Here is a 14,670-nt window from a genome sequence, read left to right as displayed (position 1 = left end):
TATTTCTACTTTATAAAATCAAACTTTCATTTTAAGCTTTTAAAATTGCTTCTTTGTTTTAAATTAGGTTAAAATTTGAAAGGATGTTTTACTTGAACTGTTAAAAGAAGTTTATTAACTTAACTAAGATTCTGACTGCAGGAGAACAAAATACAATTGTCCTTAACAAAAACTGGTTTATTATTAACATTAAAGAAGCCAGAAAAAAATGCTAGTGTTGTTAAAATAACACTGTCTGAAAAATATTAGGTAGGTACTGAGTTTAGTTACCATTTCCTAGATTTCAAGGAGCTTATCATAAGCAAACAAATAGTTGCTCTTCAACAGGCAAGAGTAACAAATAAAGCAGAAAAAAAGAGGTATGCAGATAAAATCAGAATTATCCACAGTGCTGCAGCTCTCAGCTGTCCTGATGCGAATGAAGAGAAGGTATTTTGCCAAAGTTTTTGGAAAAAGCAAGCAAGTCCACAGGATACTGAATGAAGGCAATAGATGCCCAAACTCATTAGGCGCCATGGGAGCATTCTCCAAGTGAAGACAACTTTGTTGAATCTTCAACTGGAGAAAACACTATCAGTAAGATCTTTACTCCTGTTGTAGTTCAGGCGTTTCCTATCTATTTGCGTTCCACATGAAACAGACCTTCATTTTGTAGGAAAGGATTTCAGAACTGCTGCAAATAAAATCCTGGAAGGTCCCCTCACTTGCCTGTGACTGCAAAAGTATCCCCTGAGTGAAAGTGGATTTTCTTTTGTCCATTGACACTGGAATGCCTGGACACAAGGTAAAAAGGAATGCGCAACCTCTGTGAAACATCCTGAAAGAAAACAAAACACAAAACTCTGTTTGGTAAAATGTTATGCAAAGGCAAACAGAGTATCTAGAACTGCTGAGAATCATTGGACAGTGAGGGTCATATCAGGACCTTGGGACAGTTTATAACTGATCAGGAATACTTCATACTCCTAAAATTTCCTTTCACCATCAGCCATATTTTATTCTACTCTTTACAGCTGACATCATAGACATGTATTAAAAATGCCTATACATTAGAAAAAGTAGTCTCAGAATCCTAATGAAATTTACTTTGGTTCACTGACACCAGAGAATGACCTGGTATATTTATTCATATGCAGCAAGACCCTAGAAAACAAAGCAATGGTTAAAGAATTTTTTACTGATTTGTATCCTGGCTTTTCTCCAAACTAAATATATATTTTTTCTCTTTTGATTAGCTTTTTAAAATGAGAGTCTTGGTCCATGTGCATTTATTTTAATAGAAAGATTTTTAATTACAATTTACAGCTAAAACAAAACTGGATTTTCTATGGTGAAAGAAATTTATACTGTTATAACTTCCCTTCATTAAAAACATAGCCCAATTAAGAAAAAAATTTAGGAATATATATCTGTACTACTTCAGTGAAAGATGCTGTACTTGAAAAATGTTTGGTTCAATTATTTTATTTTCAGAAGCCATTTCAATTATTATCTTCCCCTAACCAACTTACAACCCCTAAATCAAAAATAAAAACTAAAATTGTTTTGTTTTGTTTTTCCGCTGGTTGGGGGCAAAATTAATTAATAGTTGCCATTCTCCAAATAAAATTAGATATATTATTGATTAGGCAATTCCACAGGCAGTATTTTAGGTATGTTAATATTCTGTTGCTGCCCCATCCCCAAGATGCCAGTAAAGGGACTTATTTTTCATTCACCAGGAACATCTTTCCTGCATAGTAACGTAACTGTCTTATTCTCCTCTCCGTTATTAAGAAATTCACAGCACATTAGCACTTTTCTTCTGCTCCTCATGACTGCAGTGTACATGTTCTATTTTCATGTTTAATAGGATAAACTATTGCTAGCTAATGTATCATTGATATACATTCTATTTAATGTCATTCAAAAGAAATCACTGACAACGGAAAGAACAAAGTTCTAAACTAATAAAAGGGGGAGGGGAAGGTTCAGTGTACAACAAAAAAAACCATGATTTTATCTGCTCTAGAAAGTGTAATGAGAACTAATCCAATTAGAAAGACATTAGACACTACATTGAAAACCTTACATTTCTAATTTACACGATTACAGATAAATCAGTAGAATGCAAGGCTAAACTGCATTCCTGAAACTGGCAGGTAGATTTCAGGAAAGATCTTTTACATGCTTAGCACCAAACGTGTCCTTAAACATATTCTTTACCATGAACACAAACCATAACTGTGTTACCAGAAAAATACCTCTGATTTGAGACATTCTCATGGATACACACAGTGAGGAAAGTCAGCAAATTATGTAAGGTGACCAATGGATACATAAAGAAATCTGTACTTTAAGAGAATATGAGAAGAAACAAATTATTGTCACATGGAAAAGGCATTTGGATGAGCTTGCAAACAAGACATGTATCTATGCAATAACGTTTGAATTGGGATCCTTTTTTTTTTTTTAGGATGAATGAAGCTGAGCTGACAAAAGACAACCATCTCAGTTAAGCCATGTCAGATTAGTAACTGCATAACAATCTACAGAGACACTTAACTGTGAAGAATATCATAGAGTCACAAAGAATATATTGGTATATTTGATGGAGCTGTTCTATTTATTAATATTAATTTTATATGTATTATCATTAGGTGATCTCAAAAGAACTGAGAGGTGCTAGGGAAGCTACTATTATACAAAAAGATGGAAAAGAACACTCCACATCCGTAGTTTTTAGGCTACATAGGAAAGAAAGATATAAAAGAATAGAAACAATTCACGTAATCATCTAAACATTGGCAGCAGAATCCAGAAATTTCAACTGGGTGTAGTGCCCAGTGTTCAGGTACTTAAGAAGAATGTTTTCAAAAAGGAAAAATAATTAAGATTTCAGTATTTAAGAAGAAATATTTGTTAGATGGTGATAATTGTGCAAATGAGAAAACATAACCTTTAGCCACAATGCTAGGTGAAGAGTTTGCATTGATGAGGGTTCTAGAGCAATGAGAAAGTATCACAAACACATTGTAAAACAGTCTTGGGTTCATGGATGATGGATTTGATCTTTCACTTGTTTTTCCTGCTACTGGTCCATCCATATCTTGCAGTCCTGATTCACTCTAAAGGCAAGCGTTAATTCATTTTTGACATCAGGTGGCAAGGCACAGAGAAAATCAATCAAAAGTATCTTCTTGTTATTTAAGAAAGGATTGTTTATAACATGTCAGCATGGCTTCCAATAAGATGTCCTGAGACACTTAGAAAAAGTCCTCACTAATCAGCATATTACTCACGATGCTGGTTAGGTCCCAGCCTTTATGTGTCATGAAGGCTCCTTCCTTCTGTGGTCCAAGACTGATAGCTTTATAGTCAAGTGCAGAAAAACAAAGCACAGATTTTGACAAAGTCCTTTGTAGCTATTGAAATGCTCTTTGCTCTGTCCACACTGTTTTTGCGTTCGACACTAACCACGAAAAAAAAATAAAGAAATTTAATTTGGTCCAGCAAAAGTACATCCACTAGCTTCTGTCACTGCGGCCTACAGTAAAGCAGTGGCATCTGTGAAATCGCACCTTAATGCATTCTGCTTTTAAGATGTACATATATTACTCTTGTGTTACTAATTTATAAAATTCTCACCTCATCATCTCAAACAGTTAAGTGCAAAACTCCTGAATACACCATTTCTGAAGTTCTCTTGACCTTTAAGAGCTAGTAATATCAGATTTGTCTATCACCATAACAAATTTTTTATAACTTTGAAGAGGAACATCTTCACACAATTTTTCAGTTTTCTCCCTCATTAAGAAGCTGTTTAATCAGACTCTTGTTTTAATATATTTTTCTGCAGGAATGCATTTCTAAGGAGAAACCTTTTTAAGTCTTGTTAATTTAGCTTCCATTTTTCAGTTTTCTCATCTTTTATTATTTAATATTGTCTTTAGAGATAAACATTCTGAGATCAAGGAAAAATATTTATTACTGTAACAGTAATTATCATGACATCTGTCATACTAATGAAGGGAAAGCAGGCAATTTTCCAGATGGAGAAAGGACAATAGCAATACAAGATCACTATAAAACAAAGCTGGAAATGTAAGAAGATTTTGTTCTAGTCACAGCTCAGTTTATTACCTTTTGGGAAATAAGGGATACTGGATTTGAGGTGGGTTTTTTTGTTTGTTTCCTTTGATTTTTTTTATCCTGCTAAGCAGTAGCTTTTCTGATGTGTGCAGATTATTATTAACTCTGATATTTCACATATTGCCCAGGATAACTTATGTTGGAGATTTGTGACCTTCTGTGATGGAGTGAGAGCATTGGTGGACAAAGGAAAGGCAACTGATGTTGCCCACCTGGATTTGTGCAAGGCCTTTGAGATGATCCCATACCACATCCTTATCTCTAAACTGGAGGGAGATGGATTTGAAAGTTGGACCAATTAGTGGATAAATAATTGTTTGGATGGTCATAGCCAGAGGGTTGTGATCAATGGTTCTATGACCAGGTGGAGGCTGGTCATGTGTGGTGTCCCCCAGGAGTCTGTCTTGGGACTGGAATTCTTCAGTATCTTTATCAATGACATAAACAGAGGGATTGAGCGTACCCTCATCAAGTTTGCTGATGACACCAAATTAAGTGGTGCAACGGATACAATAGAAGGAATGAACACCATCCAGAGGGAATTGGACAGACTTGAGAAGTGGGATCACATTAACCTAATGAGGTTTGACAAGGTCAAGTGCAAACTGTTGCATTCAGATAGACAAAATCTCAGATATTAATACAGATGGGGAGAACTCCTTGATTTGGGGTCCTGGTGGAAAAAAAAGCTAGACAGGAGGCAGCAGTGTCCTCTTGCAGCTCAGAAGGCCAACTGTGTCCTGAGCAGCATGAACGGAGGAGTGGACAGCAGGGAGAGAGAGGTGATTGTCTCCATCCGTTCTTCCCTTGCATGGCCCCATCTGGAGTACAGGTTCCAGGCCTGGAGCACCCAGCACAAGGAAGATGTGGAGCTGTAGAAGGGGGTCCAGAAGAGTGCCACAAAGACAATCAGAGGGCTGGAGAACATCTCCTGTGAAGAAAGGTTGAGAGAGCTCGGCTTGCTTAGCTTGCAGAAGGTTGCAGGGGGATCTCTCTTGAGGGGAGCTTAAAAATAGGAGGGAGACTGACATTTGCATGGGTCTAATAGCGACAAGACATGGAGGGATGCCTTTAAACTAGAAGAGGGGAGATTTAGGTTAGATATTAAACAGAAATTCTTTACTCAGAGAGTGGCAAGGCCCTGGTGCAGGCTGCCCAGAGAATTAGTGGATATCCCATCCCTGGAGGCATTCAAGGCCATGCTGGGTAGGGTGTGATAAGTAATAAGAAATATCTAATCAGTTATAATAACATAAGCTTGATGAGTTTGTCCAGGTAGTCCTTCGTTTTACAACACTGGCAAACAGGAGTCATTTGGTGCATAACAAACAAGAAAATAATGTCTAATTTCAAAGGGAGAGTATAATGCTGCAAATTTTTCTGTTTTGATAGGAATTGTATTTGATACATAAACAGAACGTGAAATCCCTGCTGAAAAAGTGTATTTTGCCTCCTGTCTGCGTCTGGACTTCATCTCTCATGACCTAAATTAATACCTATATGCAAGATGTTTAGACATCTGCTCCAAACACATTATCAGGATTTTTCCATAGCCACTATTAAAAGCAGTTCAATGGCATTAAGTATACTCTCTGTCTTGGGCATTCATTCTCAAAGAGAAAAATGGCTGTTCTAATTTAACCCAGAAGGCAGCTGACACTGCACTGTTTTTCCCCCAGATGGATGGGGGAGAGAATGGGAAAGAAGGTAAAATTCAAAGGTGGAGATAAGCTAATTGAAAGACCAGTAATATCCAGAAAGCTTGAAAAAAATGGTACAAGCAGTACCATTTCAGTTAGACATTTGTGAACTGAGTCATCACAACAGCAATAGAAAAGATACTGCATTAGATATCTTCATGGCATTTAAGCTTTTCTGATTCATTTTAATTTATCTCAAACAGAAATTAGCAGTATTAACTAATTCACATTTCATTTTACTCTGCTTTCCTATAGGTTCCCTTTGGCTTTTAGCTCAATTTAATTATTAAAACGAAAAGACACTCATTGGATGTTGGGAAAAAAAAGATCTTTAACTAGACGGTGCTCTGTTTGTACTTATGCTACCAGTTTTCCCTTATTATTATAATTCAGTGGTGATTTGGCATGAGACTGATCAATTCACAAACTCTTAGTTACAAAGTCTTCTTGTAAATGTACTAGTACTTCAAAGGAGACTATTATAAATATTTTCTCTAAAACTATTCAACCATCTCACCACCAGATAAGCACTTCCAACTCAGACGAAAAAATTCACTCTAGATCTATCTTTCAATGCTCAATGCCATCTCCCTACCCACCTTTAAAAATAAGAATAGTAGCGAGTCATTTAGCGAGTAGAGTGTAACTTTCAATATATTAGGTTTAACATAAAATTGAACAGAAAAGGCAGAATAGATTTCTCAGATTAAAGAAGCTAATGTTATTTTACCTACTGGAGAGGAGCGCTGCAGAGAAGGATCTGGGGTACTGGTGCACAACAGGTTGGCCATAAGCCAGCAGCATGCCCTTGTGGCAATTAAAAAGAATATGGCCAGCAGGTTGAAGAAGGTTATCCTTCCCCTCTACTCAGCTCTGATGAGGCCACATTTAGACTACTGGGTCCAGTTCTGGGCTCCCTAGTTCAAAAAGACAGGGATCGCCTAGAAGGAGTCCAGCAGAGGGCTGCAAAGATGGTTAGGGGCCTGGAGCATCTCCCTTATGAGAAAAGGCTGAGAGACCTGGGGCTGTTCAGTCTGGGGAAAAAATGACTGAGAGGGGATCAGATAAATGTTTCTAAATATCTAAAGGGAGGTGGGAGGCAAATGGACAAGGCCAGGCTCTTCTAAGTGGTGTGTAGCAGTAGGACAAGGAGGAACGGCCTAAGGCCTAAAAGTTGAACATAGGAAGTTCTGTACTAATGTGCAGAGGAACTTACTTATAATAAAGGTGGCAGAGCACTGGAACGGGTTGCCCAGAGAGGTTGTGGAGTTTCATTCAATGGAGATATTCAAGATCTATCCGGACACATTCCTGTCTGACCTATTGGAGGATACCTGCTTTAGTGGGGGAGTGGAGTCAATCCCTTGAGGTCCCTTCCAACCCCTGCAATTCTGTGATTTTGGCCGTTCGTTGCTTACAAGCATGATATCAAAGATAGATATTTAGAACAAGTCGTTCAAGATAGATAATCAGTCTTCTAAGTAGGCAATGTGACCCTCTGCAGACCAAATCCTGTTTCAAATACTAATAGGCAACCCTAGAAAATAGCTAAATCAACCAATTTACCAAGATACTATCTTGCCTCCTGTAGATACAAATATTATTTTAAACAGAAAAGGACAGACAAGTAGCATACCACATAAATGATTCATATATTAAACACACAAAAAAAAATCTGAGAAAAAAAAAAATTCTACAAATAAAATGCCTGGGCTGCATATATCTTTAAACAGTTTAAGCTAAAGCCAGAAATTGAACACACTGTCCAAAGCCATTGGAACATAAATCATTTACTAAAAATTCTGCAGTCCACTGCATACTTGTCCAACATTTCTAAAAACATACAAAAACTGAAATTTTCAGAACAATTTAGATGAAATTAAAACAATTCCAGCAATTATAACTTTCAGTTTCCAGAATGATTAAGCTAATACCTAACCTACATGCATTCTCTATAGAGTAATGAGTCCACATATATTACAGGTATTATAGATGCCTTCTATCTTACTCTGCTAACTAAATAAATATACAGAGCCCTAATTTTCACACACCAGACAGGATACTTAAGTGAAATTCTTGACATGAAAGATTTTGTTTCATACAACACTGACATTAAGCATTTTTATTCAGCCTTAAAATATTCATCTTAAAAATTAAAAAACTGAAAATGACCGTCAAAAAAAAAAAAAACCAGTGGGGATCCAAAACTCAGCCAAAGAAAAGAATATTTCATATTTCAAATTTTTAATGACTTTTAAATTCTTAATGAATGAAGAAGAAAGGAAGCAAGATGAACTATTTTTCCATAAACTCTAGCGTATATAAAAATAAAGTGCACAACTTTAGATGAAAAGTTCAGCCCTAGCAAAAATGGCTTCAGTGACACTTAAATGACAGCGATTCTGAACTGGTTCTTTCAATACATATTTTTCAACTACAAATATGAGATTCATTCAAGTGTATTTTCTTTCTGTAAACAGCCACATTTATAATATGAATACAAATAAACAGACAATATGGGCTCAGAATTATGGCTACATACTTACAGACAGAGAGTATTTGAGTAAAGTCAATTAATCTGGATTCACAGTGTTGAACCTGAGAGCAAGTTGACTTCTTTGTTCCTACTGGCCTGCTCACTGAATATTTGTTTGAGACCAGTTTGACATGGCTTGAAAATGCTATGGGTCATAATGGCATATTCTTAATAGCTATATTAATTTACTTTACGTGTGTGGACACTACATTACGTGACACTATACTGAAAATATAACGTCTTTTTGATTGCAGCAATATATCTTGTAAAGAGTTTTACAGAACAGATTGCTATAAACTATCCATGATTATTTCTTTTCATTAATTTCTAATTGAACTTTCAATTGAATGAGCATTTCCTGCCTAGTCAAGAACAGTGCTATTATATTCACTATTATCATCAGCAAAAGTCAGGTCTCACAAGAACAATAATCAGGTTGTTACAGAGCTTTTACATCCTTGCCTCAGACTGCAGGATGGATTGGCATGAGAACTGATGTCGTGCCCATACCTAATATATTCATTTTGTTTTTCTGTTTCCAGAGATTGACATTACTGGAAAAAAAAATACTGAAAAGCACTGTTCTGAATTCCAATTGCAGCCAAATTATATTTTTTCTGCTACATTTGACTGTGCTCTCAAATTATTTTTATGTATATAAATACATATATAAAATACTTTTATAACAACCTGCCTATATTAAAAAAAAAAAAAAAGGAGATTAAGGGATAAATGTATACATACACACATAGCTGTGTCTATATATATACACATACAAGCATGCTACCATCTTACAGTTGAGCTGCACTGCTGAAAGCCCAGGAATTAGTCCTTTTGCCTTGGAAGCACTGAAATTTCCCTGGTTTTATGATTCTGATCTATGAGCAACAACTGTCCAACAGTCTGATAATTTTTTCCACAAGAGAGCCTGTTACATTTGCATTAACCATCTATAGTCCACTGCTACTTTCCTGAGTAATATCAGCATAAATTGGATTTGGAGCTCCCCGTTCTACTATACAACTCCATTGCCATGATCATGAGATCATCTCTGCCCTTTTCTGAATGTACATGCCCCACAGTTATTTGTTTTCTTTTTCATGAGATTTTAACATCATCTATTATGGGACAAACTCTGCCCTGTGTACAAATGAATAGTTTCTGATGTTAGCTGCAGTTAACAGAATGATGTTCAGTACAGCGTTAAGCGACAGGTTTTGACAGACTGTATTCTGTTAGAGATTATCAACATGAGAAATGAACATAAGGTCCTACTATCAGTTTTGAGTTCATTGTTTTACATGAAGAACACTGATTCTACTGTTTAAAGCATACACATATTTCTGCTATGTGAAGAAAATGTCAGTCACTTGTGTAATAATTTGAAAGCCGTACAGTACAATATGTCTTAATGTCATACATTTAAGGAGCTGCCTCAAAGTATGCACACAGAGTAGAATTCATCTCTTCTCTTACTAGGAAATCACATCTGTGAAACATCTGATCCACTGTTTATCTTTGAACAGTTGCTTAAGACATTCTTGTGTGTCCTTTAATGTTTTTAAAACTTCCCTTGAAGAAGTATTAAGGCAAAGACTTCTTAGAACATATATTCTAGAATATAAGAAAAGGTGATCACCATTTGTCACTGCTTGAAGCAAGGGAGATTCCTCAGACAAAGAAAATGTGGAAAGCAAACATGGCTTAGCAATTTTCTGGTGCCTGTCATCTAAAAACCACATAATACTAAATAAACTGTAATGAATTAAGTTGTTTAAGATATCTATGAAGTAAGTACACTAACAAAGTGTACTTATTTATTTGGCATATGTCCTAGTACCGTAAAGTTTTCAATCACAAAATGATCCAGAGCAATGGATCCAAGTCATCAAGAAAAAATTACATACACTTTCACGACTTACAGAATGTTTTGTGTGAAGCTGGGGTGAAAAACACTCAGCATATTGCCAGGAGACTAATTGTAAATGCATATAGCTTCTTGATGAAAAGAAAAAGATGAATCTATTTTTAAAACCAACTCTATTCTTTTTCTTGTAATCTACTGGTAAAATCACCTTGTATCAACTCCAAGAGTTCTTGGAAGTCCTGTTTCACAACTTTATAAATACAAGACTACCTTAAAAAAAAGAAAATGGAAATTCAAGTTGCAATTACCTGTTCTAATTATTTAATGTACGCAAGCAAAATTTTTCGTAAAAGTAGTAAACTGAGTATTAAAAACATGTCTGTATGTATTCACTTCCACATCTTGGAAGGCTTGGAAAGGAGGGAAGATTATTAATGTGTAATGATCCTAAATCTCACACTGATGATAGGTTTGATTTCATGATAACTTTTCTATACGTCTTTTAATTTCTTTACATGCAAATAAAAGTGGTCTGTATTTACATATTGTCTAATGAAGCATATCTTCATATAGCTTAGAAATGCCCTCTAACACAATGCCAAGCCAATATTTGAAAAACTTCTGAAAAATACTCATTTACATCTCTTTAGAACTCAATTAAAAGATAGAACAATAAGGAACTGGACTTAGATGGTAAAATCCCATTCATTTTAAAGAATACATTTACAGCCTTAAGGGTCAATTCTCTTTTGATGCAACAAATGCAACAGAGTAACACATTTGCTAAAGAAACTGAAAAATGTTCCACCTATAGAAAAATATCAGCAATAAGACATCATTACAAGCATTTAAAATAAGAGCACCAAATTCTTGGCTTCTATACCTTCTTTCAGTTCTACTAAACATGACAATAATTGTCAGGCTGCAATGATAAAATCTCCTAACATGCCTTAGTATAGGAAGTTTTTGTGTTGTTGTTTTGCTTTTTTAAAAAATTTACCTTTACAAACCACAGAAATAAGTTTGCTTATTCTATTTCTTTTCTCCACAAGCCATATGATCATGGTTTTAAAATAAATAAGTCATAAATAACAATAGGACTATATGTAAGTAAAACTGAGTATGTACTATCTCATTATGTATTATCTTGATTGTTTTTCAAAGGATAGGTTGCTTTTGGCTCACATTTATACAAAGCTCTCTTCCATATTTGTGCATAGTAGGAAGGAATCCACAAGCCTGGGCTTTACTAACTGCTGAAAATCTGAATCTTCAAGTCGATCAGGACTCATAACTGCTAGTCTTCGTAAGGCTGCCTAAAAATAAATAAATAAATAAATAGAAATTAGTGCAAAACATTAATGTATTTAAGCTTTGAGAAAGTCTTCATTGCAGGAATCCATTATAACAATCTCCAAGTAGCAGCCAAGACTCAAAACAGATCAACTCCCTTACATGGACTCTTCTTCAAGCTAATCTTTCACTGCTGTCCTCTACTATCAGATGAATCCCCCTTCAGAATCAGCTACTAAATGATAATTCTTTGTGGACAGATTACTCCTGAACATGAGCAGGAGGGACAGTGGGATATTAAAGGAAAGAATGACAGCCAGAGCATTTTGATTGTAAACTTCTCCCACTGAAGTTTTAAGCAAAATCTGGAATAGAGATCTTTTAGATAAAAGAGTAATAGAAAGAAGCCAAACATGTCAAACCACTTGGGAACAAACAAAACTGCAATTTTTCAGATTGTGAGACTACATAACAAATTGCTTTGATCATACTGTTGTCTGTAACCTCACCTTTTCTAAGAAATTAATATTTCTCAGCGGACAAGAATACATAATTGCATACATTTTAACAACCTAACACTATGGAAGCAACTGTACAGAGGATGGCTTTCTTCAAGACCAAAAATTGTCTTTAAGCTAGTAAGGTCTGACAGTTGTGATCAGCTATCCTCACAGTGTTTATCAGTGCTACATTACCACAAGAGTTAATCACCTGCGTCAAAATGCACAAAAAGTAAAGAACCAACCTAAAAATACCAAACAATGGAAGCCTTTAGATTTCAATGACCATATCTACGAACCTGAGGCATTGTATCTGTCTCAAGCACAATATACAATATTTTGCCATGTTTACAGAAAGTGTCATCTGGCAGTTGCTAAAACACTAAGAGAAGCAGAAGTACTAAGACAAGCAGGTAACAACTCAAGCAATAGGTATGAATTCAGGGAATGTGCAACACAACTTTTGTGAATGCAGGGTACCTGCTTTAGCGGGGGTTTGGACTTAAACATCTTGAGGTCAACCCCTGCAATTCTGTGATGCTGTGAGACAGAGCAGCAGGTGAACAGAGCAGACAGAGCAGCAGGAAAATCATCGTCATAGTTTGCTGCTGTCATTCTATGGCCTCTGCTCAAGCCATGCAAGATTAACCACTCTTCTCAGCTCACATGTGAAAGAACCACAGAATTTCTTGTGCTCAAATTTGAACCTTCTTCATCCTGAATAAGTTCTGTTTAAATGAACAAAACTCCTCATCTGCAAGGTAGGTGTGTTAACCAAAGCTACAATAACCAAGCGGGGCCAGCAAGCAGCAAGGATTTTTCTCTTAAGCAATGTTAACCTGCTGGTCACTCCTTGGCAGAGCTCTGTATTTGTGAGAATCTTAAGAAGAAAGAAATGGATCATAGAGACTCTTTGGCTATTTTACTTAAATATTTTCACACGTGTGCTCATGCACTTAGATAAAGGCCTACTGCCTCTGTGATCACAGGACTTATTTCAGCAAAGACAGCATCATAAGAGAATGAAGTTTAAGAATGATTGAAACTTTAAATTACAAAATGTTCTAGTGAAATTTCTCAGTAATATAAAGTCACGTATACATGTGTCTAAATCTTCAATTAGAGGAAAAATTATTGACACTGTAAAGTATTAATCTCCTGGCAAGAATTTAAAATGTTTTTTCAATGCTTATGCATTTTGAAATGAAAGGGCAGCATTTTATCCATATTTCAGGATAAGCACAAGAAGATGGTAAAAAGATACCTACCAGGCATGCTACTAAGACGGAATCGCTGTTATTTCTTTCAGTTGGTGATCTGCAAAGTTTAATTAGGCGAGGAATACCTGAAAGCACAGAAGAGTATTGGGAGAAATATTTTAGAAACACAAATTACTTTTGAGATAATAAGGATAAAAGGTCTTTCTCCCTTATAAACTTTAATATTTATCTCCCTTACCAGATATGTTTACTAATGCAAAATGTTGTACAAATACTTAAGGGATTCTCCATGGAGTTAGCAGTTCATGATTGACTGTCATAAATCAAAAACAAGAAATGCATTGTTTTTACCCTTTGTTGCTCTTTCAGAACAAAAATCATGATTCCCTTTCTTCCCCATCAATTCTCCCACGTCTTTAAAAACCTACATTCAAAAGAATATGTGGCTTCCCATCAGATTCATCACATCTGAGTTTGCAGGAATCTGAGTTTTATGCCCACTGTTGGATTCTGCACTAGGCTTTAAATAAAGGAGCGTGGGAGGTAGTCCGGAGTTGGTTGTCACAGTCTGTCACAGCTATGCATTGAGTGGAAGCTGTACCTCAGGTTCCTCTGGGAATTGAGCCAGAGGTTCATTAAGTACAACCTCCTCACCTTCTGAAAAGATTTTATAGGCAACCTATTCCACAAACTGTACCAAGTCAGGCTAAAAAAATGAAAAGAGCTTCTCCTAGGCTGACAGTTCCTCCCTCTTTTTCAGTTTTCCATTAAGCCAGTGACACATCCTTACAGCTGAGTTTTACAGCTGCATCTGCCACTTCAGGATCCCGGCTGAGTCGTGCCAGTGTAACTGCAGATTTCTGTTGAACTCGCTCACAAGCAGCAACTTCTGCTGAATTTCCTGAAGATGACCTCTCAAAGAGCATTTCCATTAAAAGTTGAACACCTACAAGGATGTAAGAGCCATTGTTAACTTCTCTGCAACAAGAAATATCACCTTATAATGGTAAAGGGAAATAGAAAGTTAGGTAAATGTAACCACTACAGGATTAGGGCATGAAGAATGCATAACTGTGAGCTGCAATTCTGCCGTTGGTATTTTGGCCCATCTGATCTGTGAATGTTTGTTTTCATCAGGAAACTACAGAAATTTCTTAACTAGAAAATGCACTAACTCTTTCCTCTTCCATTCAGCCTCTTGGAAACAGCCCAAATACATGCTGACTCAAATAAAATTGTGAAAAGTCGATGAATAGAATCAGAATCACTAAGGTTGGAAAAGACCCACAGGATCATCCAGTCCAACCATTCACCCATCACCAATGGTTCTCGCTAAACCATGTCCCTCAACACAACATCCAAATTTTCCTTGAACACCTCCATTCCTTAACTGAATTTAAGCTAGCCTAAAGGTTGTCACTAA

The 14,670-nt window shown here is 36.1% G+C and overlaps 1 protein-coding gene across 5 annotated transcripts in view; it reads right to left on the bottom strand.

The window, feature by feature from the left end:
- Positions 1 to 204: 204 nt before the first annotated feature.
- INSC (INSC spindle orientation adaptor protein) overlaps positions 205 to 14,670 on the bottom strand; it is a 122,338-nt gene continuing 107,872 nt past the window's right edge. For 4 of the 5 annotated variants that reach the window (XM_090142026.1, XM_031614048.2, XM_090142029.1 and 1 more), the window contains 3 exons: positions 14,038 to 14,193; positions 13,296 to 13,372; positions 11,166 to 11,550 (listed from right to left, as the gene is read on the bottom strand). In XM_090142026.1, coding sequence (XP_089998152.1) covers positions 11,422 to 11,550; positions 13,296 to 13,372; positions 14,038 to 14,193 — 362 coding nt within the window. In that variant the 3' untranslated portion in view covers positions 11,166 to 11,421. Of the gene's footprint in view, positions 818 to 11,165; positions 11,551 to 13,295; positions 13,373 to 14,037; positions 14,194 to 14,670 lie in introns of those variants that run through there. The other variant, XM_090142027.1, reaches the window with a different exon arrangement.

This window comes from Phasianus colchicus, chromosome 5, assembly GCF_987193195.1.
Source record: "Phasianus colchicus chromosome 5, bPhaCol1.hap1.1, whole genome shotgun sequence".
Lineage (NCBI taxonomy): Eukaryota > Metazoa > Chordata > Aves > Galliformes > Phasianidae > Phasianus > Phasianus colchicus.
The sequence above is the reverse complement of the archived record's forward strand: the minus strand, read 5'-3'. Positions and strand labels throughout refer to the sequence as shown.